The following is a 15604-nucleotide window of genomic DNA, read 5'->3' as shown; positions in this document are numbered from 1 at the left end:
TATAGCCTGTCAGGCTCCTCTGTCCAAGGGATTCTCCAGGCAAGAACACTGGAGTGGGTTGCTGTGCCCTTCTCCAGGGGATCTTCCTTACCCAGGGATCGAACCTGTGTCTCTGACAATTCCTGCATTTGTAGGTGGGTTCTTTACTGCTAATGCCATCTGGGTACATCTCAAAATGGAATATTACTTAGCAATAAAAAAAGAACAACTGATACAGATAACTACTTGGATGGGTCTTAGATGTTATACTGAGCTTTTTAAAAAAGCTAATTCCCAAAACTTATACACTGTAAAAAAAAAATTGATGAAAGCCAAGTTAGGTCTATAGTTTAATTAACAGTATGAAAGTGAATTCCCTGGTATTAATAATGAACTAAAGTTATGTGAGATGTTATCAATGGGAATAGCTGGGTAAAAGTACTCTCTAATTTTGCAACTTCTGATAAGTATGAAATTATTTCAAAATTAAAAAATCTTTTACAGCATATGGAGAAGGCAATGGCACCCTACTCCAGTACTCTTGCCTGGAGAATCCCAGGGATGGGAGAGCCTGGTGGGCTGCCGTCTATGCGGTTGCACAGAGTCAGACACGACTGAAGCGACTTAGCAGCAACAGCAGTTACATCCCTATTTAAAATAATTCAAATCACTGGATTTACTTTGCAACTGCTTTTGTTCACTTGAAAGGAATAAGAAGAAAAGGGCCAGGGTTAGTTTACATTCACTGCAATTCAGTCTTCTGCCTGCTGTACCTAGAAACTTAAAATATATCATCCACCCTGTACTTAGGTTGTACATCTCTAAGGCAGTGTCTTTTCGTGGTTCTTACAATCACAGGGAATAAGAGGCAACAAAAAATGAAGAACTTTGCTCGTGGTGACATGGTCTGTCAGACACAGTCAGCCTCTAGGTCATTCACCTGACTGACTCTAATTATTGAATTTTCTCAAATAGATACAGATAATCTCAACTTCTCCTCTTCTTCCTTAGGGACAGATACTAGTAAATATCAAGTACAAACATGCAGAAGAGCCAGTTAACGGCCAGCACAGCTCTGCACATACAGAATGGACAGAAACAACAGTATACCTCGGCCACAAACATACCCCTTCTCCTGTTTCTAGTGCCAGGAGACTAGAGTAAGGGTCCATTTAAGAGGGAACAATGTCATTTTAAAAGCCCAAGAGGACTTTGAACTCTTCGGTTATCTGGGGATATAGGTGGAAATTTGGATAACTGGAGGCGTTTTTCCTCTTTGGACCCACTATTAACCACAGGGGATTTGGGAGGTCCTAGACTCTGAGGAGCCTTGAGGTAAGAAGTGGGGATGAACAGGAGAAAGAAAATGGCAACAAGTCTTTAAGGCTTGTACTGGACATACGGGGGAAAGAAAAGATGAACTCTGTCTAAGGTGTACCGTTCGGTTTTCTCTAATGAAAGGAGGCAGGACTTAGGGACAGAAGCATGCTCTAGCAATAAATACAAAATGTATTTGGCTGAATTCCTCAGGGATCTCCATGTAGGATGAAACCGAGGATAAAAACGTCTAACATGGGACTTCCCTGGTGGTCCTGTGGCTAAGACTCTGTGCTCCCAATGAGGGCGCCTGGGTTCGATTCCTGTTTAGGGAACTAGATCCCACATGTTGCCACAACTAACAGATCCTGCACGCCACAAGTAAAGACCTGATGCAGTCAAATTAATTAATTAATTATTTTTTAAAACCACCAAAAAATCTCTAACATTATAGGCCAGTGAGATTATGAAGTGAGAAGACTATGATCATTAGTGAGAAGACAAAGATGACATTTTGTGAGTTTACTGAACTTAATTTTTACATCCATGAATATTCAGGGTAGATTTCAGACTGAAAAAGGTAATAAATGCATGCTTGTAAAAACGTTGGCTAATATTGAATTGGAATAATTGGATATAATTAGAATAATTATTTAAGAGTCAAGGTCCTATACACTTTATATCAAAACTAAATGACCATGTAACTTAATCTATTTTTAAAAAGCATTAATGGATAGTTCTCAAATATTGGTACCACCATTTCTTTAGAGTAATTCTAAAGGAAGAATATATTTCTAATGATGAAGTGAAGTGAAAGTCACTCAGTCATGTGTGATTCTTTGCAACCTCTTGGACTGCAGCCTGGAGAAGGCAATGGCACCCCACTCCAGTACTCTTGCCTGGAAAATCCCATGGACGGAGGAGCCTGGTAGGCTGCAGTCCATGGGGTTGCTAGGAGTCGGACACGACTGAACGACTTCACTTTCACTTTTCACTTTCATGCATTGGAGAAGGAAATGGCAACCCACTCCAGTGTTCTTGCCTGGAGAATCCCAGGGACAGGGGAGCCTGGTGGGCTGCCATCTCTGGGGTCGCACAGAGTCAGACATGACTGAAGCGACTTAGCAGCAGCAGCAGGACTGTAGCCTACCAGGCTCCTCTGTCCACAGAATTCTCCAGGCAAGAATATTACTAGAGTGGATAGCCATTCCCTTTTCCAGGGATCTTCCCAACCCTGAACCCAGGTCTCCCACATTGCAGGTGGATTCTTCACCATCTGAGCCACCAGGGAAGCCTAAAAGAATACGAGATCTTAGTTCCCTGACCAGGGATCGAACCCACAGCCCCTGCATTAGAAGGCTGAGTCTTAACCACTGGACTGCCAGGAAATGTGATGAAACTACCCAAGAAATTCCTGAAGATTCTAATGATCTTTTCATTCAGTTTATAAATAAGGTAAAGAACCATTTGACTCAGTAACTTAAGAGTCACACTGCAAATCTGTCTTGTAGAGTAAATTTAACTTTTAAAATGAATTTAAATTTTCCAGTGAAAATGATTGTTTAAACTAGTTATCCAGTTTAGTTTTAAGTCTAACATTTTTCAGTGTGTTTGGAACACCATACTATCTCAAGGAGTCCCTGTAGGACACAGATAGAATATAAGTATTTAAGACTAAAGTAAGCTAGACTATGCATATGTCACAAAAGAGCACAATTAGAGAAGTAGGAAGAAAAAAGCACACACACACAAAAATGCTAGCTTTTGTCCCACCAAATAGGACAAAAGTTTTTTTTACCAGTTTTCCCACCTGGTAAAACTGAAGGAGCTGTGAGTGACAAAAGTTTGAGATAGCAAGAGCCGGGAATGGAAAGATCCACCTCTTTTTCATCACCCTCCTCATCTTCATCTTCATCTAGGTCATCAGGAGTTTGGATTTCTGGTCTTACCTGAAATGATAGAGAAGGTGATACTAAAACCTTTTACTTGCCCTTTTCAAAGTTCATTGAGACTCATTGCTCTACAATGTCTAAAGATCATTAAAATTGATTTTCAAAATCTATTCATTTTCAAATTAACTAAATAGTAAATTCTAATCATCTTATTAGATACACTCCCAGATGAATGTAAAGAACTAATGGTAATATAGTAAGAAAATCATCATAAACCAGCATAAGCAATGATTACTAGAGAAAACTAATAAAAATTTTACGCCATCAGACAATGAAATGCAAACACATTCAGTATATTGAACTTCTATCATTTATAATTAGATATTTGCCTTGTCTGAATACATTTTTTTTAAATCAGTGATTTTAGCTATATTTCTATGATAAAGCTTAAAATCTTCTAGTAGGATATATAGTAGAGATCAGGAAGACACAGAATGCTTTAGTTGACTTATTGTTTGACTCTACAGTTTGTTGCAAGAGAATATAAAAACACTAAAATCTGTAATTGGTAGCTCTACTTTACTGTGTCTAATTTGCCATTTGAAGATTTGTGATTAGTTAGGTTTATTTGAACCAAAAATTAAAAAGGTAGAAAGATTACCACTATTGTAATTTCCACAAGATATAACTGTCAAGCAATTAATTAAATTTTTAATACTTTCAATGACATACCATTGTCATGCCCATGGAGATAATTAAGCATTAGGGGAGGAAATCAAAATATATAAAAGTGGTTGCTATAACCATAAAGTGCCAGAACCCAGTCATTACCATTAGTCTGTCTCCCAGAGTTATTTTTAGAAATAATTAACAATTCCTGCAGACTGCCTTCTTCATAGGTCCCCAAAGCATTGTTCCATTTAGGAACTGCACTGAGTCAGGAAACTTGCAAGGGGATAAAAGAAAACAGGGATAAAATGTTTCTCAAGTATAATAACCTCAACTCTGATGAAGCCTTTCAACCATAACTAGTGTTCTTTTTTGCTAGTGAAGGAGTGAAAGCAGCCTGACTACCGAGTACTTTCCAAGACAAGATTTAATTCTGATTCAATCTTGAGGACCTAATTCTCAGAGGACTGAGCCAGCCATAATTACAGAGATAACATGCTCTGTGGAGGGCATGCCTGCATTTGCTGCTATCAGTGTATACCAGAGAAACCGTGGCACATTTGCAAACCTTTTGTTTCTGACAAGGAGGATTTTCTGAGCATCTCTGGTCTGCTTGTATAATTGGAATTTGCCACATTTAGTATCATCAAGAGATATCGTAGAGATTTTTTTTTTTTTGGCCATACATGTGGCATGTGGGATCTTAGTTCCCTGACCAGGAATAGAACCCACACTCCCTGCAGTAGAAGGGAGGATTCTTAACCACTGGACTGCCAGAGACATCCTCTATCTTAGAGATTTTAACTAGTCCTAGCTGCCTAAAAAGTTCCCCAAAAGGAGTTGGTTCTGGGTCCGTTTACCTTGCTTCTTGACTTTTTACACATCATAGTAAAAACTGAAAAAAGTATTCAAAGGGCATACAGGGGGAAATAGACAATAATGCTTACAGCTGGAGACTATATGCATAACACTGGTTACCACACCAGAGCATCAGTGTGTGCACGCTAAGTCACTTCATTCATGTCTGACTCTTTGAGACCCTATGGACTGTTGCCCCCCAGGCTCCTCTGCCCATGGGATTCTCCAGGCAAGAATACTGGAGTGGGTTGCCATGCCCTCCTCCCAGGGATTTTCCTGACCAGGGATTGAACTCGTGTCTCTTATGTCTCCTGCATTTGCATTGGCAGGTGGGTTCTTTCCCACTAGTGCCACCTGGGAAGCCCCCAGAGTACCACAGCACTGGGAAACTCTGCAGCATGTCATGTTCACAGAGATAGGGGACTCTGGGAGGTGGAAGGCAGCACTAAACCCTTAAGCTAAGATGCAAACTCAGAGGGATGGTGCAATTGTGGAGAAATCAGAACCCTTATACACTGTTCATAGGAATGTAAAATGGTACAGCCCCTGCGGAAAATAGTTTGACAGTTTCTCAGAAAGTTAAATGCAGAGTTACCCAGTAGGACTGCCCAACAATCCTACTCTTAGGTATATGACCAAAAGAAGTAAAAATAAATGACCACACAAAACTTGCCCATCAATGTTCATGAATGTGAATACATTAGTGGTAATAGCCAAAAAAATGGAAGCAACTCAAATGTCCATGAGCACATATGGCATATCTATACAACGGAATATTACTCAGTCATAAGTGGGTATTAAATGCAGGTATGTGTTACTCATGAACTTGGAAAATGTTATGCTAAGTGAACAAAACTAGTCACTAAAGACCACATAGTATATGATTTCATTATAGGAAAAGTTCAGGCCAGGTAAATTTTTAGAGACAGAAAGCATATTAATAGTTCTGGGGAGGGGGGGAAGGGTAATGGGAATTGGTGGCTAATAGAATGTTCTAAAATTAGATTGTGGTAGTTCAGTGATTACACGAACAATTCTTTGAACACACTAAAACCACTAGAATTGTATGCTTTAAAGGAGTGAACCTATGGGATGCAAATTATATCTCAATAAAGTTGGTGGCTCAGATGGTAAAGAATCCACCTGCCAATGTAGAAGACTTGGGTTTGATCCCTGGGTGGGGAAGATCCCCTGGGGAAGGGAATGGTAACCCACTCCAGTATTCTTGCCTGGAGAACTCCATGAACAGAGGAGCCTGACGAGCTACAGTCCATGGGGTCACAAAGAGCTGGACACGACTGAGTGACTAACACTTTCACTTTTCAAAGTTGTTTAAAAAGAAAGGAAGGAAGGCTATAAGAAAGAGAGGAAAGGGGAGAGAGTGTGATCTGGAGGAGGGAGCAGCTGAGGAGGTAGCCACATAAGCGGAAGCATAGGAAACAGAAGTAGAAGCTGCCGCACCCTTCAGACGGACCTGAACTGGCGTGTGAACTATGCCCGATAACCAAACACTCTTAATTCCAGAATTACTTCATATAAAAGAATATGATCTTTTTTGCACACATTTTAGCTTATCCAGTGTTTCTGCTCAACCTTATAATATATATATATATAATATGTAAAAAATGATTTAATTTAACAACATTTGTCTATATCTTACATATGCATATATTTTAACAAAGAAATTAGAAATGTACTGTCATTTAAGTACAGAAATACTCTGCCTACTTATAATGGTATGATTACTCCTTCAATTATGGTTCTTCAAAAGTGAGCTGATTCTCCTGAACAGATTAGCACTTACTGTTAGACCCTGGCTTCATTACACATCCCTTCTCCTCCGCTCACTTTTCTTCAAGCATTTGTTCCAGCTTCCTATACTAGTCCCAGCCTTTTCCCTTGACTTGTATGCAACAATGGAATAAGATCAACATGAGTATAAGTAGGGAAAATCGAGGGAAGACTTATGAAAGAATGCTTGTTAAAATGATAAAATGTTGGTAACTGCATCACATTAGCTACTCAAACATCCAGGGGAAAAAAAGGGGGGGTTCTTTTCAGAACATACACACACACACACACACACACACACATATGCATGCGTGCACATACAGACACCAACTACGCCCTTCCAATTACAGCTAAGCTTTGTTAAAGAAACTTAAAGGGAGAGCCAAATATAAAATAATAAATTACTATTAAAATCTGCTTTAAGTAGAATATTGAAAAGCTTATCCTACAAAATGCTTCACTACACGTTCTGAGCCAGATAACCTTTCTGCCATTCTTCTGTGTGTGCAACATATAAAAATCCAGGAGTTTGTGGATAAGCAGAGAATTTTATTTGGAACATGTCAAGTATCTGCATAAATTCATTTACAAAAAGAAATAGCTTCTGATGAATGCAATTACATTCACTTAAATCAAAGCCAAACAGGTTACACCACATTAATACCAACCTAGGGTGCATAATGAATTCTTTTATATTACTCACTTCTAAAATTAACTCCAGAAATCAAGAACACAATCTATGTTAAGAGCTTTATAATAAAAAGTTCAATTTTTAAACAGCCAAATATTTTTTAATGAACCCAAGTCACAGAAGAATCAACTGAAATGTTTATCCATTATTGACTGTTTTACCAGAAACACAATTCTCTATAGTTTTTTTTTTTTTTTTTGATTTGTTTTTTCCTTTTGTTTCATTTGTGGGGTGTTGGGGGGCGCTAAAGAAGGCGAAGGAGAAGGATAAATAGCTAAAAGACTAAGAAATACAAACTAAATGGGGAAAAAATCATTCTATTTAATATTGAAATAAGTCCTCAAAGAAGCCCCACTGAATTTTTTAACCAATTTTAGACGTGCACATTTCAAATGATTAACAATACTGTTACAAATGAATAAACACATGGATTCATTCAACATTCCCAGCTCATAAGACAGCCTCAGTTCAGTTCAGTTCAGTCGCTCAGTCTAAGACAGCCTAGCACTTAGTATATGTATGTCCAATAAATAATTATTAAAGCAATGCAACTGTTAAGTGTCTATGAACAACAATCCACAGAAGTTCCTAATAATACACCAGTGACAAGAAAGATGAGTTAATGAATCTGGTATTCAAATCCCTGGCTCACATGGTATCTTATTCAGTTCTGCTCTCCACAGACATTTTCCATCTTACCTTACATGCAGTGTTTCATTTAACCCTACACCTTCCTGCTGATGTCTGCCACTCCTTTAATGGCTTTTGATTTACCAGCCTGTTAGCTTTCTTTCAACAAGTTTCACAGTTTAAGTGGATGCAGCAATGAACAAGAAATCTTTCTTTAGTAAATTTAAAGAAAGGTGTACTTACAAAAGTAGTTGAACTATATTCCACAAAAGCAACCATGTGGATATTATCCACTGTGAAGGTGAAAGTCGCTCAGTCGTGTCTGACTCTTTGCAACCTCATGGACTATACAATCCATGGAATTCTCCAGGCCAGAATACTGCAGTGGGCAGCTATTACCTTCTCCAAATCTTCCCAAACCAGGGATCAAACCCAGGTCTCCTTCATTGCAGGTAGATTCTTCACTGAGCCACCAGGGAAGCCCAATTATCCACTGTATCTACTTTTTTTATTTTTTAAAAATATTTATTTAGTTGGCTGCATCAGGTCTTAGTTGTGGCACTGGGAATCGACATTGTGTCATGCGGGATCTTTCATTGTGGCTCACAGACTTTCTAGTTGCGGCACACGGGCTTAAGTTGCTCTGTGGCATGTGGGATCTTAGTTTCTCCTACGTGCAAGGTGGATTCATAACCACTGGACTACCATGGAAGTCCCCATTGTATCTTTTTAACATGTTTTTTCTACTTGAAATTCACAGAATGTTTTGCTAACAGATTATTTCACAAGTTTCCACAAATAGAAAAAGAGACTGCAGGAACATTTTCACTGGAAAGGTATACAAGTAGCCTTCAGTTTTGTGAGTAAGCCAATTGCCCGTGGTGCAGAGTGAGTAAACTTGATAACAAGAAGGAATCTTGGATCTTACAACTAGAAAAGTCCCTACCTGGAGAGACTTCTGAAACAGTTGAAAGTGTGCTTTCAGAGAAAGGGAGTCAGTTTCACATTACTGCCATCATCCACAACACAGAGGCGGGAGCTGACTGGTTGCATCCTTTGCCTATGGGGACTTGTTTGGAATATGAACATATTGACCATTCTGGGGGCTTTTAGTCCTTCAAACAACCAAACTGAAAATCAGTAATGAATAAAAAGAAGAATGGATGGTGCGTGGCTTTGGAAGTAATGATTTCTTCATGTGGAGGAAGGTCCTCTATATCAGAAGCTGGGGCTTGGAGGGAGGTAGACTCTTAAACCATTAAGTCCTTTCATCTTAATCCCAGTTGAGAGAATGATTCCCTGGTGGCTCAGTCAGTAAAGAATCCACCTACAATACAAGAGACCAGGTTCAACTCTTGGGTTGGAAAGATCCCCGGGAGAAAGAAATGGCAACCCACTCCAGTATTCTTGCCTGGGAAATCCCGTGGACAGAGGAGCCTGGTGGGTTACAGTCCATGGGGTCACAAAGAGTTGGACGTGACTAAGTGACTTAACCACCAAACTACCACCAGTGAACCAGATACCTGTAGAAGTGAGTCATATCCCAAAAGGGGGTTAGGGCAGAAAAAAAAGGTTGAAAAAGCAAGGCTAAAATAAGTCTTAAAGATTTCCTTTACAGACCTTCAGGCTCTGTTGGTGAAAACCCAAGCATATATATAAACCCAACTCTACATCACTACTCTTTACATTGGAAGATATAAAGAGCTATTTATGGTTATTCAGGGATCTGAGGATATAGGAGTGAGGTTAAGAAAGTAATATTTGACTGAGTATAGCACTTAACTGAGTATTAACTCTAACAAACATAATCAGAAACTGAACATAACCCTCAAGTAAGATAAAATACAGGGCTTCCCTGGTGGCTCAGCAGTAAAGAATCTGCCTACAATAGAGGAGACATGGGCTCGATCCCTGGGTCAGGAAGATCCCCTGGAGAAGGGAATGGCAACCCATTCCAGTATTCTTGTCTGGGAAATCCCATGGACAGAGGAGCCTGGCAGGCTACTGTCCTGGGGGTCACAGAATAGTTGAACATGACTTAGCAACTAAACCACCACAGAATAAAATATAAACATATCAACATTTAAAGAGGTGGAGACTAAATAGTAAAGAGTATATGGCAGTTATTTAATAAAAGCTATTATGCCAGCTGGAATATTTCAGTAATAATAGCTAAAAATAAGGCAATCATTATGTTGTGATCTAAGTTAGAAAATGCTTATTTAAAATAATAATAACAAAAAAGTATCTTTCTAGAAACTGTAGCTAACCTATTGGTAAGAGTCTGTAAATCAAATATACATGTAACTTTTTCCTTTGTCTTTCTTTTTTTAAAGAAGCTATGGGTATTGCTGATCACCATAGTGCAGTCTGAAATCCCATCTTTTTAAATGTTATGAGTCAAAGAACAAATCTTTTCTTAAGACTTCCTGTTTGTGATAACTGCATGGCAAGCTGGCCGATCTGTCTTTGAGTTCTCAGTAACACGGGAAATCCTGCCTTGTGATGGATTTGGTTTTACAAGAGCCTATCATCAGTCCCTTCAATTCAATTCAATAAACAGAAGCTTGCCTGGTTCCTACTGGCATCTAATTGTTGAATAAACTCAATCCAGAAGAAACAATCAACCCATTTTAAAATGCTTGAGGATCCCAAGAAATTCATAACAAAATTTCTTGCCATTTCACCCCTAGAATGGATTCTGGGTCATGTTACATATAACTTCTTCTAACAAAATGTCTTGCTCACTTTCTAATGGCATTCAATAAACATTTGTAGGGACCTCTCTGGTGGTCCGGTGGTTAAGATTTGCCTTTCAGTGCAGGGGTTCGGGGTTTGATCCCTGGTTGGGGAGATCAAATTGCCAACAGCTGCTGGATCATCAAAAAAGCAAGAGAGTTCCAGAAAAATATCTATTTCTGCTTTATTGACTATGCCAAAGCCTTTGACTGTGTGGATCACGATAAACTATAGAAAATTCTGAAAGAGATGGGAATACCAGACCACCTGACCTGCCTCTTGAGAAACCTATATGCAGGTCTGGAAGCGACAGTTAGAACTGGACATGGAACAACAGACTGGTTCCAAATAGGAAAAGGAGTACGTCAAGGCTGTATATTGTCACCCTGCTTATTTAACCTATATGCAGAGTATGTCGTGAGAAATTCTGGGCTGGAAGAAGCACAAGCTGGAATCAAGATTGCTGGGAGAAATAACAATAACCTCAGATATGCAGATGATACTACCCTTATGGCAGAAAGTGAAGAAGAACTAAAGAGCTTCTTGATGAAAGTCAAAGAGGAGAGTGAAAAAATTGGCTTAAATTTAGCTCAACATTCAGAAAACGAAAATCATGGCATCTGGTCCCATCACTTCATGGCAAATATATGGGGAAACAGTGGAAACAGTGGCTGACTTTATTTTTCTGGGCTCCAAAATCACTGCAGATGATGACTGCAGCCATGGAATTAAAAGATGCTTACTCCTTGGAAGGAAAGTTATGATCAACATAGATAGTATATTAAAAAGCAGAGACATTACTTTGCCAACAAAGGTCCATCTAGACAAGGCTATGGTTTTTCCAGTGGTCATGTATGGATGTGAGAGTTGGACTGTGAAGAAAACTGAGTGCCGAAGAATTGATGCTTTTGAACTGTGGTGTTGGAGAAGACTCTTGAGAGTCCCTTGGACTGCAAGGAGATCCAACCAGCCCATCCTAAAGGAGATTAGTCCTGGTATTCATTGGTAGGACTAATGTTGAAGCTGAAACTCCAATACTTTGGCCACCTGATGTGAAGAGCTCACTCATTTGAAAAGACCATGATGCTGGGAAAGATTGAGGGCAGGAGGAGAAGGGGACAACAGATGATGAGATGGTTGGATGGCATCACCGACTCAATGGACATAGGTTTGGGAGGATTCCTGGAGCTGGTGATGGACAGGGAGGCCTGGTGTGCTGTGGTTCATGGGGTGGCAAAGAGTCGGACATGACTGAGCGACTGAACTGAACTAAACTGAGGAGTTAGGACAAAACATAAAACAGAAGAAATATTGCAAAAAAATCAATAAAGACTTTAAAAATGGTCCACATAAAAAAAAAAACTTTAAAAAATAAACATTTGTATGTTTTTGAATTAGCAGTAACACTAAACGTGAAACCATACACTTTACTCCTTAATATTACCTGAGAATTGAAAGCTGGTTATATTAGGTAGATGTTAGAAAAGGTTGGTTGTTTTTAGTCTAAAACTGAGAAAATGTCATATAATGTGTTAACACTTAAAAGAGAGTGATACCTTCTTCACCCAGTTCTCCAGGACTATCATTTCAAAACAAATAAATAGCAGATTGTTTTCACAAGGCATCTCAAGTCTCCATCACAAATAAAGATCTTTGGGTGCCCAGGTGATAGAAAACCATACTCTGTGTAGTCTGGGTTTAGGTAAAGTGGTTCCAGAGTGACACAGATCTGCTCTGGGCACAGGAATACAGTCATACAACTGGTCACCTTATGGAGACTACATTTTGCTCCATACATGTCTTCCATTTGCTTCAAAGAGATTTAAATTCACTATCTGTGACGTCTAAGACCTCTACAATCTATAACAGATAAAACAAATAGTGAATATAAATTCTTATCTTTTAAGGACAATATATCTAGAGTTACAGGTAAGACTCTCTTCCATAGCGGGATACAAATAAAGCTATACATCCAGGAGAAAAGAGACAGCAGTGAGAAAGCAGAAAGCCCTACCTCTTCAGGCAGATGAAGAATCGTGTGGTCCCCGGCACCAAAGTGTGACAGAGATTTATAGGCAGCATTTGCGACAACTGGGTCCTATAAAATAAAGAAATGGCATATATTAAACATCAACTCTGGAGGAAGAAAAAAAATTTTCCCTCACCAACCTTAATGTTCTATAGTCAGTGCTTTGGAAATGGTATTCACGCCTCACTTAGTATGTCCCAATTAAAAGTAGAGAGTAAACAGCATTGGGCAGACACAAAAGAAGCACCAAATATTTATCCTCGTTGGGACATTAAACATAAAAATATGATTCTTCTCTGATTCTTCAGCTACTTCACAGGGAAAGTTGACCTTTTGGAATCTAAGCTTTTTCACTCGTGAGTTGGGTACAATATCACTGACATTTTTTCTCCATATTTCTTGATTGGAAATGACATTAAAAAATGGAGTGGGCTTTTTATTCATTTGATGTGCTTATTGGTGGGAAGGGGCAAAGCAGGAAAGAGAAAGGACCATTAAAAATGAGAGACAATGGCAATAGTCCCTCTTCATATCCATCAGCATCACAAAGTAATAAGTGCATTTTATGGTGAAAATGTATTAACTGGCATAAATTAAGAATAATTTTTAAAGTCTAAACTTGTAGTCATAATTTTTAAATCAAAAATTTAAAATTTTTATCCTATTCTTATATTATAGTTCTTTATAACACAATTCTATAATTCTTATAATATTCTTGTATTACAATTCCTACTCCAGCTTGGTTCTGTTTCTCTGACACCCTTCTGATAGTACCTTGTTTTGAGTATGGTTCCAGAGGAAGCTGAGGACTTGAACTTTAAAATTCTGAAAAAGCAACAAACAACAGAATAAATCTAAGACAAAGATAAAATTGACAGTAATCAATCTAAAGCAGCAAATGTCAAAAGTAAATCACTTTCAAAATTATACCACTTGTAACGAACTTAATCTGTACTTACTTACCATTCATAAAATGAAAACATTCAGATTCATCATCCAAACATATGGATATGTTAAATCAGGTGAGACTTTTAGATTAAACTAATACAATTATGTAAAGTTTAAAAATAAAATAAAATTTAAAAAAATAAACCAATGAAAAAGAAAAAAAAAAGATGCATATAGCCAAGAATATTGTACCATAAAAAAATAAATAAATAAAATAAATTTCACTTCACTTTTCACTTTTACTTTTCCCCCAACCATTTCTTACTGACCTCTCAAATCTCAGTACAAATGTTAGATTACTCTCTTCTTTCAGGCCACTATTCCTAATCCCCTACCCAGACGAGAGTTCTCCCTTCTCCAAGCAGCCATATGGCACCTGGCACAGTTTAGCATTTAATGTGATTATCTGGGTATGTGGTTAACTCTCTCCTAGCTTGTATAATCATTAAAGGGCTATCTGTCTTTCTCATTTCAAAGGCTGGTATATAAAGAATATAAAGCCCACTCCCTCAAATGACAAATATTTAATAAATAAGTGAGCATAAAAAGCCATTTATCTTCCGGCACTTAACGTCTCCTTCATTTTAGCCACATCTAACTTCTTGTCCTGATAGATCATATGAGGTTCTTTTATACCTCCTTGACTTTGCATATTCTCTTCAAAACTTCAATGGAAAGTAATCTTTAGTAATTCTTCATGATCCTTGTCCAACAGCACCAACTAAATAAGGTTTCTTTAGTGTCCTCCTAAGATGTTGGTCATGTCCACCACCATACTCTCCTAACCCTTTGAATGCACTCAACAAATGCTATTGTAATTATTATTGCTTATGTCTATATCTTTTACCAACTTTTGAGCTTTCAAAGGCAGGGACTGACAATGTGGTATAATGGAGCTAGAAAGTGCTGGGTTTAGAAAACAGCTTTCACTTAGAAACTGCAGTATTGGCTCAGTTATTTGTCTTGCATGTAGCAGATACTCAGTAAATATTTGTTTAATGAATGAGTCAACCTCTCAAAACCTCAGATTCTCTTGTTATAATATGAAAAATACTTTCTTATCAGATATTAGAAGTAATACTTTGACATAAAGTAACTAGTGCTGGGACTATAACTACTTAAAATATTATCTATTATTATTTATTAGTATCTCTAAGGCCTAGTACAGCTTTAATAAATATATTCTGAGTCAATGAATGAATGTATCCAGCACTTGGAACACATGTATACCTGTGGTGGATTCATTTCGATATTTGGCAAAACCAATACAATATTGTAAAGTTTAAAAATAAAATAAAATTTAAAAAAAAAAAGAAAAAAAAAGCAATTCAGAAAATACATTAATTGAAACATGGACTCTATTTTCAACAAGCTTATATTTTAATGGAGATAATATTTGTGCACATGTACCTGAAGTAAATATAAAATAGAAATAAAAGTTCTTAAGACAGTATAGATAAAGAACTTAAGGAATAACAGACTCCTGTTTGAAGAAAAAGTCTCAACAGATGGGATAACTTAAACTGATTCTTTATTTCCTAAAATAGACTTTAAAATTAGAGATGAAAAAGAAAGTAATTCAAGACAGAAAGAACAACATGAACAAAGGAAAAAAAAATAGAAAAATTTGGAAACAGAGAAGGAAACTACAAGTGGTTTGGTTTCCCTGGAGTGTGGGAGGCAGAAAAGTAGAGTGAGGTCCAATTCTAAAAGACCTTTGGCTCCGTATAAGGCAACTGGACTTCATTTTTAGGTAAACAAAATGCATTTGAGGTGAGGTGACATGGGATAGCAATAACCTAAGAAATGCTTTGGGAAAATTACATTTAATTCAGGCTTACATGCCAACAAATTCTAAGCAATTAACAGAAAAAAAAAGTACTTACAGGAAGAGAGAGGGGGAAGGAGAAAGAGAAGGAAAGATAAAGTGGGAAAGGTGGGAAGAAAGGAAGGGACAGAGTGAGTCAGAATGACAGACGGAGAGGGGCTTTCTCTACATTTCTCCCCTTCTGCTCCAGGTGGGCTCTGGTCCCTGAAGGAATCTCCCTTACTAGGAGAAAA

The 15604-nt window shown here is 38.0% G+C and overlaps 1 protein-coding gene across 2 annotated transcripts in view; it reads right to left on the bottom strand.

The window, feature by feature from the left end:
* FOCAD (focadhesin) overlaps positions 1-15604 on the bottom strand; it is a 307210-nt gene that overhangs the window by 115442 nt on the left and 176164 nt on the right. For both annotated transcript variants that reach the window (XM_005898491.2, XM_070375958.1), the window contains 3 exons: positions 13370-13420; positions 12581-12664; positions 3107-3245 (listed from right to left, as the gene is read on the bottom strand). In XM_005898491.2, coding sequence (XP_005898553.2) covers positions 3107-3245; positions 12581-12664; positions 13370-13420 — 274 coding nt within the window. The remainder of the gene's footprint in view (positions 1-3106; positions 3246-12580; positions 12665-13369; positions 13421-15604) is intronic.

The sequence above is a fragment of the Bos mutus genome, chromosome 8, assembly GCF_027580195.1.
Source record: "Bos mutus isolate GX-2022 chromosome 8, NWIPB_WYAK_1.1, whole genome shotgun sequence".
Taxonomy (NCBI): Eukaryota; Metazoa; Chordata; class Mammalia; order Artiodactyla; family Bovidae; genus Bos; species Bos mutus.
The sequence above is the reverse complement of the archived record's forward strand: the minus strand, read 5'-3'. Positions and strand labels throughout refer to the sequence as shown.